General features: G+C 51.5%; 1 protein-coding gene across 1 annotated transcript; it reads right to left on the reverse strand.

Annotated features, from left to right (window-relative positions):
• Positions 1-474: 474 nt before the first annotated feature.
• Positions 475-14,900, reverse strand: TTLL10 (tubulin tyrosine ligase like 10). Its single transcript, XM_068985759.1, is given in 13 exon segments — positions 475-923; positions 1,187-1,280; positions 1,646-1,762; positions 9,962-10,102; positions 10,638-10,809; positions 11,737-11,908; positions 12,250-12,335; positions 12,798-12,869; positions 13,503-13,632; positions 13,713-13,831; positions 13,937-14,069; positions 14,149-14,229; positions 14,735-14,900. Coding segments are annotated over 13 exon segments (1,932 nt in total).
• Positions 14,901-15,534: the final 634 nt, after the last annotated feature.

The raw sequence follows: 15,534 nt of genomic DNA on the forward strand, positions 1-15,534 counted from the left end.
CTCAGGGCCCTGGTGCTCTGAAGCCCCAGAAAGGAGCTGAGCCTGGGCAGGGTGGGGCCTGGTGTAAAGAACCACTCCTGTGGGGATCTGGAGGGGGCTGTGGGGACCCAGACCCTTGCCTGGGAGACACTGGCTGCCTTTCCCAGGGACCGCAGACTAGGCAGCTGGGGTAGGTGACCTGTGAGGCTGCAGCGACCCAGGGTCCTGATGGAGGCAGGCTATAGGTGATGCGTGGGGGCCCAGAAACTGGAGAGCTTCACCGGATAGAAGCAGCCCATGATGGGCAAAGTCAGGGGTTCGGATTCCGCGGCTCAACCCTAGACCCCCATGTTCCCCCAAGAATGGGTCCCAGCAGTGAAGTAGCGGCTCGCAGGGTTCAGGGAGGCTGCCAGCGGGGGTCTTGGGGCCGGGTATGCGGGGCAGAGGCCGCGCTTGTAACAAAGTAGCTTTTATAGGTCCCTGGGAGAGAGCCGGCTAGGAGCCTCGATGGCCCGCGTTCTTGCGCTCCTCTTCTGCCGGCCCCGGGGAAAGCTCCCGTGCCCGGTCCGCGTCGCCCACTCGTGGCTGCCCACCTTCCTGGGCCTCGGGGTCTCCACTCAGGGCGCCGTCCGGGGCGGGGACGGGAGGCCGGGGGCGCCGGTGCGCGGAGGAGGGCCGCACTGGCGCGCCGCCGAGGCCCCGGTGTGGCACGGGCCTGCGCGCGCCCGGCCGGTCGGTGGCGCGGAGCAGGGATGGCTCGAGGGGCGCGGCGTCGCAGGTGAGCCGAAGTGGGGGCAGCGGCGGGCGGGGCACGTTGCGGGAGCCCCCCAGGCACGGCCACAGGTCCGTCTCGCCGTTGTGCAGGAGCACGAAGCGGCGCTGGGACAGCAGCGGTAGCATCTTCTCGCTGCGCAGGCTCTTTTGGAAGGTCTCCAGCGCCAGGTCTGGGGAGGAGGCGTGGGTGAACTGGACGCGGAGCGGGGAAGGGCGGTGCGGGGGGAGGGGGACCTCCCACCCCGTCTGGAGGTGACAGGGTGGTGAGGGGTGGGATGGCACCACGCTGGCAGGGAGGTGGGGGCATGAGCAGAGGCTGGGGTTGCCACGCAGCCCTCGGGGTGCTGGAGAACTGGGTTTGTGGGCGTCTGAACTTGCAGAGAGCATGTGCAGGCAGAGGGGGGCAGTTTGAGGGTCCTGGGGGGTGGCTCACCCAGGGTCTCCATGACCACGCCGGGAATCACTTCTTTCAGGACTTCACAGTTGGTGTGCAGGGCGGGGTTGGAGTTCATTTCCAGCAGCCACACCTGGGCCCAACACTGCTCAGCATCCCACCCCACCTACCACTTGGCCAGGAGAAGGTTGAGACTCTGGTCCCCATTAAGCCACGTGACCATCAGGTCACTTCTTTTCCATGACCTCACTCCCCCAATTGCCCAAGGGGCTGAGACTCTTGAGGGTCTGAGAGTCTGGCCTTAGGAGCCACCCCAGCGGTAGGAGTGAAACCTTATGGACACATCACCTCCAGGGCTAGGGAGGGCGCCTGACTGCCCACCCCAGGGGCCTGCCTGAGTGGTCAGGTGTGCACGGAGGGCCACTGTCTCCTGCACCTGCCTGCCAGCAGCCCCCCGCCCCCCCCCCCCCGCCCCCTGCCAGAAAGCCTCAGCAGCACCTTGAAATTTTCATCGATCAAGAAGTCACAGCCGATGAGGTCAAAGTAGCCCAGCTTGCACTCCAGCTTGGCTTTGACGGCCAGGAAGCAGTGGGCCATGATCTGCTGCATCCGCTTCTGTGGGCAGGGCGGGGTAGGGGGGACAGGACGTCAACTGTGGGCCTTGATTACACCCTCCAGGCCTGAGCAGCCACAGCCCATCCCTCACCTGTGCTCCCACCGTGACCATACTGTCACATTTTCAGGGTCACAGGCTCACAGCCAGAAACTCCTTCACTCTCATTTTATTCATCCAACAAACGTATGGCCCTCCTATTGTGTGACAGGTACTGATGTGGCAGGAGAGTGGAGAGAGCTTCTGAGGAGTCTCTGCCCTTGAGCAGTTCACTCATAGGAGAGAGACAAAAACTTGATGTGTAAATGCACTTTGTATGGTGCACAAAGCCTCACATGCTAAACAGGAGAAGCTAAGGCAGGGTGAGAGGTGGGGGCTTTGGGGTGGTGTGGAAAGGGGTATGATCCAGGTGGGCCTCATTGAGAAGAGAGTGAGTACCAGGTGAAGATGGAAGGGGGGAGCTGTGGGATGGGGATGGGACACCTGGTGGGAGCAACAGCTGTAAGTTTGAACATGCCCAAGGTGTCCGAGGACCAGGGTGATGCTGCTGTGGCTGGAGCAAGCTAGAGAGCAGCAGGAGATGAGACCAGAGTGGCACCAGTCACTTCTCAGGGTGTGGGAAGACCTCGTCTTTCACCCTGAGATCAGAGCTATGGAGGGTGGTGCACAGGAGGGCGTATCTGACCTGTGCCCTCACAGGGTCCTCTAGCTGCTATGCTGAGAGAGACTGAAGGGGCCTGTTGCAAGGATCTAGGTGAGAAATATGCTGGCTTGTAGAAGCCAAGGTAGTGGGATGGATGCTGGGTCTATTTTGGGGTAAAGCCAGTGCAACTGATGAAAGGATGTGAGCTGTAAACAAGAATGAAGGGTTATCCCTAGATGTTTGGTCTGAGACTCTGGGAGGATGGAGCCCTCATCAACCGAGAAGGAGAGGAAGCCCTGGAGGCTGAGACCTCTGTGAGCTTGCAAATGGGGTGCTGATAGGCTTTGGGTCAAGATCAGGGGAGTGGTCAGGGTCCATGTTTAATGTGGAATCTTAAGCACATAGATGGAATTTAAAGTCAGGGGATGTCTGAGAAGGAGAAATGTCATATGACATCCCTTATATAAGCATTGATACAGATGAACTTACAAAACAGAGAGAGACCCACAGACTTAGAGAACAAACTTATGGTTGCTGGTGGAATGGATGGGGGAAGGGATAGTTAGGGAGTTTGGGATGGTCATGTACACTCTGTTATATTTAAAATGGAAAACCAACAAGGACCTACTGTATAGCACAAAGAACTCTGCCCAATATTATGTGGCAGCATGGATGGGAGGTGAGTTTGGGGGAGAATGGATACATGTATATATACAGCTGAATTCCTTTGCTATTCACCGGAAACTATCACAGCATTGTTTGTTAATTGGCTTTATCCCAATACAAAATAAGAAGTTAAAAAAAAAATGTCTGGTGATATCTGATAAAGACAAAGAGTAGATAAGAGCAGATAAAGAGTAGGGCCAGGCTGGACACTGGGCTCCAGAGAGCCATGGTGGGGAGCCCAGGGACCTGTGCAGGGGGCTAAGAGGAAGTGAGCAAGGTCCTGGAAGCCATGGGGAGTGAGGAGCTATGTCCGAAGTTGGCTGACAGGTCAGGGAGAAGAGGACCAGGGCTGATCCCTGAGTCTGACAACATGGAAATCACTCTGGTGAGCATTTCAGTGAGACAACAGGGAGAAGCCTTGCTGAGCAGGATCAAGAGAGACGAGAGCATCACAAAACGGGCAGAGGAAGGGGTCCAGAGATAAGCCATTCCATAAAAACAGCCAAAATGGGCCAAATTTGTTAAAATTAACCTTCTTAGAATGCTGGAAATTAACCAAAAGCGTTCAGCAACCTGAAGAGTGTTTATTCAAACAGAATCTTGAATCTTGACAGGAACAGCAAGTTTTGTAGTATTTTAACCTGGTCTAGTATTATTCCCTGCATCCCAGCTCAATGCCTTGAAAAAAGCCTACATTCTTGGTACTGGAGATAGCAGGATTAATCTGTTTGGCAGAGTAGTATAGTCATTTGTCGTGATGTCTGATGTTTCCTTGGAAGACCTCACTTGAACTAAAGGCAAATACAGGAACAATGTCTTACCAAATAGAGAATATCGGTGAAGAGACAGAAATTATAAAGGAGAGCTGAACAGAAATTCTGGAGTTGAAAAGTATAATAATTGAACAAGACATTTGAGTTGTTTGAAGACAGATCAGTTGAGATTATCCAGTCTAAGGAACAGAAAGTCAAAGGAATGAAGAAAGATGAAGTTACAGAGATCTATGGAAGGAGATCTAGAAAGAGAGTGAAGGAAGAGGCAGGAAGAATATTCAAAGAAATAATGGTAGTGGGATTCTCAAATTTGATGAAAAAGAATTTACACATTTGAGGCCAATGAGCTCCAAGTAGGATAAGCTCAACAAGATCCATCATATTGTAAGCAAACTTTTAAAAGACAAAGACAAACAGAGGATGTTGAAATCAGCAAAGAGAAGTGACTTATAAGGGCTTCTCAATAAGACCAGCAACCAATTTCCCATTAAAAACCATGGAGTCCAGAAGGCAGTGGGTTGACATATTCAAAATACTGAAAGAAAAATAAAACTGTCAACCACGAATTGTATATACAGCAAAATTATCCTTCAAAAATAAAAAAGAAATTAAGACCTTCCCAAATTTAAAAAACATAGATTATCAGTAGTAGAACATTTCTACAGTCCTTCAGACTGAAATGAGAGGACACTAGACAATAATTTGAATTCACATTAAGAAATTAAGAGCATCCATGAAGTAGTTACATCAGTTCAGTTCAGTCGCTCAGTTGTGTCCGACTCTGCAGCTCCATGGACTGCCTGCAGCATGCCAGGCTTCCCTGTCCATCACCAACTCCTGGAGCTTGCTCAAACTCATGTCCATCAAATCAGTGATGCCATCCAACCATCTCATCCTCTGTTGTCCCGTTCTCCTCTTGCCTTTAATCTTTCCCAGCATCAGTGTCTTTTGCGATGAGTCTGTTCTTCACATCAGGTGGCCAAAGTGTTGGAGGTTCAGCTTCAGCATCAGTCCTTCCAATGAATATTCAGGACAGATTTCTTTTAGGATTGACTAGTTGGATCTCCTTGCAGTCCAAGGGACTCTGAAGAGTCTTCTCCAACACCACAGTTCAAAAGCATCAATTCTTTGGTGCTCAGCTTTCTTTATGGTCCAATTCTCACATCCATACACAACTACTGGAAAAACCATAGCTTTGACTAGATGGACCTTTGTCAGCAAAGTAATGTCTCTCCTCTTTAACATACTGTCTAGTTTGGTCATAGCTTTTCTTCTAAGGAGTAAGCGTCTTTTAATTTCATGGCTGCAGTCACCATCTGCAGTGATTTTGGAGCCCAAGAAAATAAAGTCTGTCACTGTTTCCATTGTTTTATAAGTACATAGTTAAATATAAAAGACATTACACATTCATTTTTTTGGTAATTGCCTTTTTCCTTCTGTTTTATTTAAAAGACAATTGCATAAAGCAATAACTATGAATCTATGCTGATGGACACACAATTTAAGGAGTTGTAATTTGTGACAGTAATAGCATAAATGAAGAGATAGAGCTATACAGGAAAAAATTAAAAAAAAAAACTATTGAAATTAACTTGGTTTGAATCCAAACTAGATAGTTTTAAATTAAGATGTTAATGGTAATCCCAAGGGCACCAATAAGAAAATAAGTCAAAAATGTATAGTAAAAGAAATACTAGAAATAGTACACTAGAAAATATTTAACAAAAAAGTAGGCAGTAATGGAGAAACAAACAAAAAGATATAAGATATATAGAAAATAGCAAAAGAGCAGATATAAATCCTAACTTATCAGTAATTAAATTAAATGTAAATGGATTAAGCTTTCCAATAAAAGACAAAGATTCGTAGAATGCATCCCCTCACCCACCATATGCTTTCTGAGACTCACCTTAGATTCAAAGACAAAGATAGGTTGAAAGTCAAAGAATTAAAAAAAGATATATCAGGCAAAAAGTAACCAAAAGGGAGCTGGAACATCTGTACAAATATCAGAGAAAATAGAGTTTAACATGAAAATTGAAGACATTAAGAAAAAAGAGAATATTTTCTAATGATAAATCAAGAATATGTAATAATTATACATGCACCTAACAACAGACCCTAAAAATATATGAAGCAAAAACTGTCAGAATTGAAAGAAATAGACAATTCAATAATAATAGTTGGAGGCTTCATTATGCCATTTTCAATGATAGAACAGCTATACAGAAGATCAATAAGTAAATACAAGATTTGAGCAACACTATAAATCACCTACCCTGAAAGATATCTATAGAACACTCCACTTAACAGCAGGCTACACATTCTTCTCCAGTGTCCATGGAACATTTTTTAGGATAGACAGTATGTTGAAACATAAAATAGGGACTTCGAAAAAAATATATATATAGGGACTTTGCTGGTGGTCCAGTGGTTAAGAATCCATCTGCCAAAGCAGAGGACATGGGTTTGATCTCTGAACCAGGAAGATCCCACATGCCAACAGGCAACTAAATCTATACACCACAGCTACTGAGTCTGTGCCCTAGAGCCTGTGCTCTGCAACAAGAGAAGTCACCACAATGAGAAGCTTTTGCATCACAACAAAAAGTAGCCCCCACTCGCTGCAAGTAGAGAAAGTCCTCACTCAGCAATGAAGACTCAGTGCAGCTAAAACAAAAAACATGAAACAAGTTTCAATACTTTTTAAAGGGTTGAAATCATGCAAAGTATGTTTTCTGACCACAATGGAAAAAAATTAGAAATCAATAGGAGAAAGAAAATTTAAAAATTCACAAATGTGTGGAAGATAACACTCTTAAGCAACAAATGAAAGCAGAATGCACAAAATCTTATGGGATGCAGTAAAAGCAGTGCTCAGAGGGAAATTTATGACTGTAAATGCTTACATTAAACAGGAAGAAAGATCTCAAATCAAATCAATAACTCAATCTTCAACCCTAAGAAAAAAAAGAAAAGTAAACTCAAAGCAAGTAGAAGGAAGGAAATAGTAAAAATTAGAGTGGATATAAGTGGAATTAGAGAATAGAAAGCAATAGAGAAAATCAATGAAACCAAAAACTGGTTCTTTGAAAAAATCAACAAAACTGACAAACCCTTAGCTAAACTGACCAAGAAAAAGAGGAAAGAAGACTTAAATTACTAAAATCCAGAAAGAAAGACCTTGGGGCTTTCCTGGTAGTGCAGTGGTTAAGACTCTATGCTGCCAGTGCAGGGGGCATGGGTTTGATACCTGGCCCTGGTGGCTCAGACGGTGGTCTGCCCTCAATGCAGGAGACCCAGGTTCAATCCCTGGCTCGGAAAGATCCCCTGGAGAAAGACATGGCAACCCACTCCAGTATTCTTGCCTGGAAAATTCCATGGACAGAGGAGCCTGGTGGGCTATAGTCCATGGGTTTTCGAAGAGTTGGACATGAGTGAGTGACTAACACTTACACTTTCAGTGTCAGGGAACTATGATATAATATGCCATGTGGTGTGGCCAAAAGAGTAAAAAAAAATTTTTTTTAAGAAAGACTTTACATAAATATGAGAATGATTATGAAAAGGATTATAATTGTTCGTAAAATACGAGTGACCTATATTCCAAACAAATTAGGTAACTTAGAAGAAATGGAAAAATTCCTGGAAAGACAAACTGATAAACTTGACCCAGGAAGAAATAATCTTAGTTACCTCTAACAAATAAAGGTTGAGTTAGTAATAATAATATAAATAATCCTTCCCACAAAAAAAGTCCACAATAGGTGGCCTTACTGGTGAATTCTTCCAAATATTTAAGGGCTCCCTGGTGGTTCAGATGGTAAAGAATCTGCCTGTAAAGCAAGAGACCTGAGTTTGATCCTTGGATCAGGAATATCTCCTGGAGAAGAGGATGGCTACTAACTCCAGTATTCTTGCCTGGAGAATTCCATGGACAGAGGATCTTGGTGGGCTCCAGTCCATGGGATTGCAAAGAGTCAGACACAACTGAGCAACTAGCACAGCATGCTTCGCAAACTACAAATATAGAATAGAAGGGAACATGTTCAAAACCAAATAGACAATAATGCTGTGGACCAATATTGCTTATGAGGGTACACACAAATGCTAAACGAAGTACTCGGAAACCCAGTTCAGGAGCATATTTAAAGGACAATAGGCTATGTCTGAGTGAGATCTATCCCAGAAATGCAAGAATGATTCAGTCAACACATGAGGGACTTCCTGGAGGTCCAGTGGTTAAGACTCCCAAGTTTCCAATGCTGGGGGCATAGGTTTGATCCTTTGTCAGGGAAGTAGGATTCCTGCGTGCCTCATAGCACAGCCCCGCCCCCCGCCCCCCCCCCCAAAAAAAAAAGAGAAACAGAATGAAGCTACAGCAATTCAAACAGTATGGTGCTGGCTTAAAGACAGACATACACATCAATAAAAATAGACTTAAGAGTCTGGAAATAAACACATATGTATCTGGTCAATTGATTTTCAAAACTTTGCCAAGAACAGTCTGACAGATGGTCCTGGGACAATGGAGTAGCTACACACAAGAGACTGAAGCTGGACACTTAGCTCACACCATACACAATAATTAACTCAGTTGAAACATAGGACTTTTAGAAGAAGCTGCAGATGTATCTTTACAACTTGGATTTGACAGTGGATTCTTAAATATGACACCAAAGCATGAATAACCAAAGAAAAATAGATAAATTGCACTTCACACAAATTTAAAACTTTTGTGCAAAAAAGGACCTTATCAGGAATCCCCTGGTGGTCTGGTGGCTGAGATTCTGTACTTCCGTTGCTGAGGGCATGGGTTAAACCCTTAGTTTCGGAACTAAGATCCTGCAAGTTGTGAAACAAATGAAAAAGGACATTATCAAGAAAGTGAAAAGAGAACTCACAGGAGAAAATATTTGCAAATCACAATCTGATAAGGGTCTAGCAATCAATATATAAAGAGCTCTACAGCCTAACAGGGACTCCCCAGGTGGTGCTAGTGGTAAAGAATCTGCCTGCCAATGCAGAAGATGCAAAAGATATGGGTTTGATCCCTCAGTCAGGAAGACCCCTTGGAGGAGGGCGCAGCAACCCACTCCAGTATTCTTGCCTGGAGAATCCCATGGACAGAGGACCCTGGCGGGCTACAGTCCACAGGGTCGCAAAAAGTCAGATATGACTGACGTGACTAGACAAGCATGCATGCACAGCCTAACAAAGAAAGAGTGGACCACGGAGGTAACAAAGTTTTCTAAAGAAGATACAGAAATGGCTAAGTACAGGAAAAGATGCTTAATATCATTATCATTAGAAAAATGCAAATCAACCCCTTAATGAGATAATACTCCTGTATACCCACCGGCCAACTATTAGAAAGATAGTAAGTATGGGCAAGGATACAGAGAAAGTGGAACCATCAGACATTGCTGGTGGGAGTGGGAGCAATTGCAGCCACTGTGGGAAATGTTGGCAGTTCCTCAAAAAGGTCAACATAAGAGGGACCATGCGACCATGCAATTCCCTTCCTAGACCTGTATCCAAGAGAACTGAAATACCTGTTCATGTCTGTGAATACTCATAGCAGCGTTACTCATGACTGACAAAAAGTAGAAACAACCCAAATGTCTATCAACTGATGAACGTTTATCCAAACAAATCATGGTCCATTTACACAGTGAAATATTATTCAGTCATAAAAAGGAATCTTGAAAATGTTTATGCTCAGTGAAAGAAGCCGGGAGAACCCACATGTTGTTTGATCCCATTGACGTGACATGTCCAGAACAGGGAGATGCGCGGGGACAGAGAGTGGACTAGTGGTTGCCAGGGGCTGGGGAGGGCAGTGGGAGATGCCAGTGTTCTGGAATCAGAAGGTGGTGATCATCATTCAACTCTATGAATCCACTGAAAACCACTGAACTGTGCACTTTCACAGGGTGACCTTTGTTTTGCGTGAATGATCCGTCTGAGAAAGGGGCAGGAGAGGACTCTTAGAGCCGACTGCTGTGGGCACACCCAGAGGCAGCCCCGCCCAGGGACCTGCCTGTGGCCCAGCACCCCCTACCCCAGTCCTGACCCGCATCCCCTCCCCTCACCGAGTGGGCGGGGCACACACAAACCGTGAAGGTGGTGAAGACCCAGTCTCGGGGGAGGCCCTTGGTCTTGCGGAACTTGTCGTTGATGTAACGGTTGAGGTGCTCCATGCTCCACACCGTGTCCTCCTTGAGCAGCACATACAGGGGACTTTTCTTCTGCATGAACTGGGGAGGAAGGGCAGCGCCTGAAGGCCCGTCCCCCACAGAGGCCCCGATGGAGAGCATCACCCTGATGCTGCCACACCCCCACAGGGGGCCTGCTTCTCCTAGACGCCCTGGGCTGGCTGTGCTGCCTAAGACCCTCCCCCAGCAACTCCTACCCTTGAGAAGCCCCCCCCAGATCCCCCTGGGGGGCCACTGCCCAGACGCATCCCATTGATATCCGTCCTTGGAGACTGCTGCCCTTAAGCATCTCTGCACTGAGGTCCTCACCAAGACCCTTATCCTCTGTTCCCACCCCTGCGGTGCCTGTTCCACACCCAGAGATGCCTGATCCACACCCAAAGGGAGACAAGCTGGGGTGGGGGGTGGCGCATGGCTCTCAGTCCTTTCACAGGGTGCCCGCTGTAGCTGAAGGTGAGAGGCATTGCTGACCGCAGGCAGGGCCACCTCCAAGCCTGGGCCGCGTCTACAGCTGGGTTCTTGTCTGCATTCTTGAACAGCGATTTTGTCCAAGGCTGCATCTGTGCAGCACATCTACCTGGTTGGTTAAATGGCCACTGAGGTCGCTGGAATGGGGATCATACAGGCCGAGGGTGAGGCGAGCATAGCCGTGGCCAAAGAAGACCATGTAGGGCATGGCGCAGGCGATGAGCAGGTAGGAGCGCACATCAAACTTCTTCCCATCCAGCAGCAGCGGGTTCTTGATGTACCTGGGGAGGTGCGGTCAGCCTGGCCCAGGCCCCCACCTGGACCTCTTAGTTCCCCAGCACCCCTGCCACCTGCCTCAGCTGTGAGCTCTGGGTCCCCTATTCCAGTTGAGTGTAATGTCCCCTCATCAGGGGACATTTCTGAGCCTGAACAGGTCAGGGAACTGGGGAGCAGGGCCTGGCTCCTAGAGCTCAGCTTGCCGGTGTATAACTGGGGTACCCCAGGACACAGCTCTTGTTAGGAGTTGGGGAGGCAGAAGCTGGTTGGCCCCATGGTCAGGGAAGACTGTCTGGAGGAGGAGGCAGGGATGACCTTGGGCTTTAAAGGGCAGGTGCTTTTGGAGCGACAAGGAGGGATATCCCAGTGGAGAGCTCTGAGGTCTGGAGACCCAGAGGCTGGAAGCACTGCTTACAGTGACTGAGAGCAGTTGTGGCAGAAATGAAGTCCCACTGGTGGAGAGGGAAGTCCAAAGGGAACTTTCTGAGGCTGGACTGTGCCCCCGGTGTGAGGCTGAGGGTCTGGACCTCACCCAGAGGCAGAGGGAGCCCAGGAGGGGGGTCAGCTCTGCCCGAGGGCCTGAAGGCTGCAGCTGGCTCAGGGGGAATGGGGGAGAGGCTGGGCTTACTGCAGCTCAGTGTGCAGGATCCAGGTCAGGGCACAGCTGACCGAGCGCCCCCTGCTCCGCGCTGTCCAGGGGCCTGTGGTGTGTGTTGTCGGGGGTGGTGTGTGCAGGACATTTTCTTCCAGCCCTGACAGCAGGAGAAACCCCACCCTTCCTAGCTACACAGAAGCCCAGCTTGGGGCACTGAACCTTCTACTTTGAAGAACTCCTCTGTGGGCCCTGCGACCCCCACGGACCCTCACAGGCACCAGTGGGCTTGGGTCAGCCCCACCCAATCAATGCCCCTCATGGGGCCCATGAGCAAAACCTCTGCACGACCCGCGCCTGGGGCGCCCGGAATGGCGTCTTGCGGTAGATGGGGTCATCCTCGATGCTCTGGGTCTTGGCCTGGAGGGTGGTGACTTCCTCTTGGTTCCGGAGCAGAAAGATGCCTTTGCCCTGGTTGGAGGCTGTGGGCTTGCAGATCCACATTTGGGTTTCTGCAGAGAGAGCCATCTGAGCCTTCGGGCCAGACCCTGCCCTGCCCCACCCCTCCCAGCCCTGACTGCTCTCCCAGTCACAGGCCTGCCCACACTCCTCCTAGCCATGGCCTGGAGCCTGCCAGGCTTTAACCTCCACTAAGGTCCAGCCATGACACCTCCCTGGCATCACCTTAGTACTAGCCCTGTCCTCACCCCGGTTGGCTCCACCCTTCCCCTCCCTGACTATGCCCCCACCTCAATCTCTCCAGGACCTTGGCCCTGCCCTAATCACATTCCCGCCTTGGTCCAGCCCTGCACTGGTCTCCCCAGAGTGGGCCTGGCATCCAGTGACTTCTCACCATCAAAGAGGGTGAAGAAAGCCTCCCTCTCGTCCCTGATGTCCAGACGGTACGTCTCTGGGAAAAAGTCTTCCATTTTCAGGACCCTGGGGAAGAAGCGGGTGGGGAAGTCACTGGGAGGGTTGTCCCCTCCCCACAGCTTGGCTGACCATTCCAGGGGCCTGATCTGGGTGGGGGGGAGGTGTGGTTTGGAGGGAGAGTTTCTAGTGGGACTGGGCTCCAGGCACTCCTGCAGCTTTTGAGGTCCTCTAACACATATCTGCCACCCCAGCTCTTCCCTCTGCAGAACCTTTGCACCTTCTGTTCCCTAGCCAACTTGGGCACACCTGGCTTCTCTGCAGGCTGCCTCACCTGCCTCCGACCCTTCCCACCTCCCAGCTCTTAGGCCTTCGGGAGTGGTCAGTTCAGAGCTGGGTCTCCAGGCCAGGACAGTGACCAGCTTGCAGTGAGTGGTCGGCACGGATCCCCTGGCCTGGGATGCCTTTCAGCCCTTTCATGGACCTCCAGGCTGACCTTTAGTTTAGGGCAGAGTGGCTGAGTGCGTCTACCTCTATGGCCCCAGGTGTCCTGAGCTGGTCCACAGGAGCTGTTCCAGGGCGGGTATCATGTCCTTTCCAGATCTACACCCCAGGGGGACACAGGACCTGACTTGAGTGGCTGCTCCGTGTGTGGAGAATGGATGGGGATGTCGAGAGGTGGGGCATGGGTGGGGGTAGCCTGGTGGTGTGTGTGGTGTGGTGGATAGACAGATGCCTACAGGGCAATGGTCCAGGGCTGCTGACAGAAATGGTGGAGGTGGACAGCTGGACATGAGGATGTAAAGATGGCCTTGATGACCAGATGGTGGCTGGTTGTTTGGATGAGTGGGCAGACTTGTTAGTGGCTGGGCAGTGAGTGGGTGTGGAGTGGACAAGTGAGTGACAATTTGGGCACATGGCATGGGTAGGCCATGGGGCAGGAATGGCTGTGCGGTGGACAGCCAGGGTGTGGCGGGCAGTGGAGACAGTATAGGATGCCAGTGGGTGGCTCTGTGGCGGGCATGTGAGGGCCGCTGAGGCCATGGGGTGGGTAGGTGGGATGCTGGTAGGTGTTGAGGGGGAGACAGATTAGCTGGGTCAATGGGAAAGCAGGTGGGCGGATAGACTAAGTGGAGGGTGGTCAGGACCAGCGACTGACCCATCGAGTGGGGGTGTGCAGCTGGGTGAGTGGGTGCCAGGGGTGGGGGGCAGGGGTGGGGAGGCAGGGTGGCTCACTTGGTCTGTGCGCAGGGGGCTGGCTTGCTGGTCTTGCTCAGGACTCTCGAGTGCTCCCTCAGGGCGCTGAGCAGCCCAATCTTGGTGGTGAGGAGCTTGTTGTTGGGGAGCTGGTACAACAGCTGCTTGCCTGGCAGAACAGAGCCTGGGCAGCACGCGGTGGCACCCCCATGTTTGAGGGCCGCCCGGTGAGCCCGGCCCTACCCCTACCTTCCCGGAAGTTGCAGTAGGTGTCTCTGCACTTAACCTCACACCACTTGAGCTTGTAGTCTTCCCGCCGGCTATCCTGGATGCGCCGCCAGCCCTTGCTCTTGCAGTAGGAGCTGATTCTGTAGGGAAGGGTCAGTGCTTACCTGGGGGCCGCGGAGCCAGGGAGCAAGGCTGGGTAGGGCCTGGGGGCGGTGGGACAGGGCCTGGATTGAGGCCCCACTCACATGGAGGCCCCGTTGGTCCCTCCGATGTAGAAGAAGGGGCCCTGCCCAGTACTGGGAGGCTGCTTCTCCCGCTCCAGGAAGTGCTTCTCCAGGAGGGTGGCCTGGGGCCTGATGGCTTCAGAGTTGTCCAGCTCTGTGGGCAAGTGGGAAGTCAGAGCCTCTGGCCCACCTGGCAGCTTTCCTGCCCCCTGATGAGCCTTGCCCGAGCCCACCTGCATCTTGGTCCTGCTGGCTTAGCTGATGCAGGAGCCCCTCCTCTCCGTGGCTCCCCATGGGTCTCTCATGGGCCCAGCCTGTGAACAATATAGGTTCAAATGGAGCAGAGAGCATTCACTCAGAATCTGGCCGGAGCCCCTGGGTAGTCCCCCAGCCATCTCGGCCCATCTCTGCCCATCTCAGGCCCAGAGGGCCTCCCAGGAAATGGGGGCGAGTCACCATCATCAAGGGCCACCTCTGGAGTGGGCAGTGTCCCTCCTTACCAACAGGGCAGGGGGCAGAGGCTGAGGTTGAGGCTGGAGCTGGGGGCACACGTGATGCAGGGGCATGCCCAGGAGGGTGGGGGTCACAATGTCCATCATGATGTCAGGGGTGACCCATGTCAGTCAGGGTAGACCCCTCTTTATGCCTGTTCAGACCCTGACTCTGCTGGCCTCTGCCCTACTTGGCCAGCCTGGATCCCATACCCCACATGTGAGTTCCTCCCAGCCCCTCTCCCAGGACAGAGCTGTGTTGTCCCCTGTGAGAAGGCCTTTTTGGGGATGGCGTGCCTGTCCCCAGGAAGGTCCTGGCTGCATTCACCTGGTGCCCGGGTGTGGCCCCACCGGATCCCTGCCATCCTTGACCGCTTGCCTCTCTTTGTGCTGACTTGGGTCAGAGGGGGTGGTCCTCGGCGGTGGAGAAAGTGGGTGTGGCTGCGGGCCACAGATGCTGGGATACCTGGGCAGGGGTACCTCTGGGATGACATGGCTCCCACACCTCTGCGGGCCCTGCGGGCAACCTGTGGTCCTAGCCCTTGAACTGGGCGCCCGGTCAGGCCCGCCCTGTGCGGGGAGGGCTGCTGCCTGGAGTGCTGGACTCTGGTCTGGTTCCGGTCTCTGTGGTGACTGTTGGGCTGGGTGCCCCTTGAGGGCAGGGCCTTCTCTGCATCCTGTCTGTCTGGGGTGAGTCCTCCCCTGCAGGGATGGTTCGTCGGAGGTCGGCGTCTCTGTACTCTGCCGCGGGGGCGGCTGTAAGGAGGGCTGCTGTCAGGCCTGTGGGGCTGGTGGGGAACGGCCTTCAGCGGGCCCCTCCCAGGGTCAGTGGGGCTGTGGGCCCTGCCCCTAGAATGATGCCTCCCTGGGGCACCTTTCTTGAGTGGCTGAGATGGGAACATTTTAGGGAATTTTAGCTATTCCTTGACAGGTCCTTCCCAGTTTGGGGGCTGCTCGGGAGGCTAGGGTTTTCCGAAACTGAAGAGCCACAAGCAGTGGGAAGGCCAGCAGCCTGGAGTGTGGGCAGGCACAGAGAGGCTCCTCCAAAGAGGACAGTCGCTTTGCAAACAAACCAACTGGTCACCCTAGAGATGCTGACCAAGACCTTTGTCCCCATTTAGGACAGAA

Source organism: Capricornis sumatraensis, chromosome 14 (assembly GCF_032405125.1).
Source record: "Capricornis sumatraensis isolate serow.1 chromosome 14, serow.2, whole genome shotgun sequence".
NCBI classification, from domain to species: domain Eukaryota; kingdom Metazoa; phylum Chordata; class Mammalia; order Artiodactyla; family Bovidae; genus Capricornis; species Capricornis sumatraensis.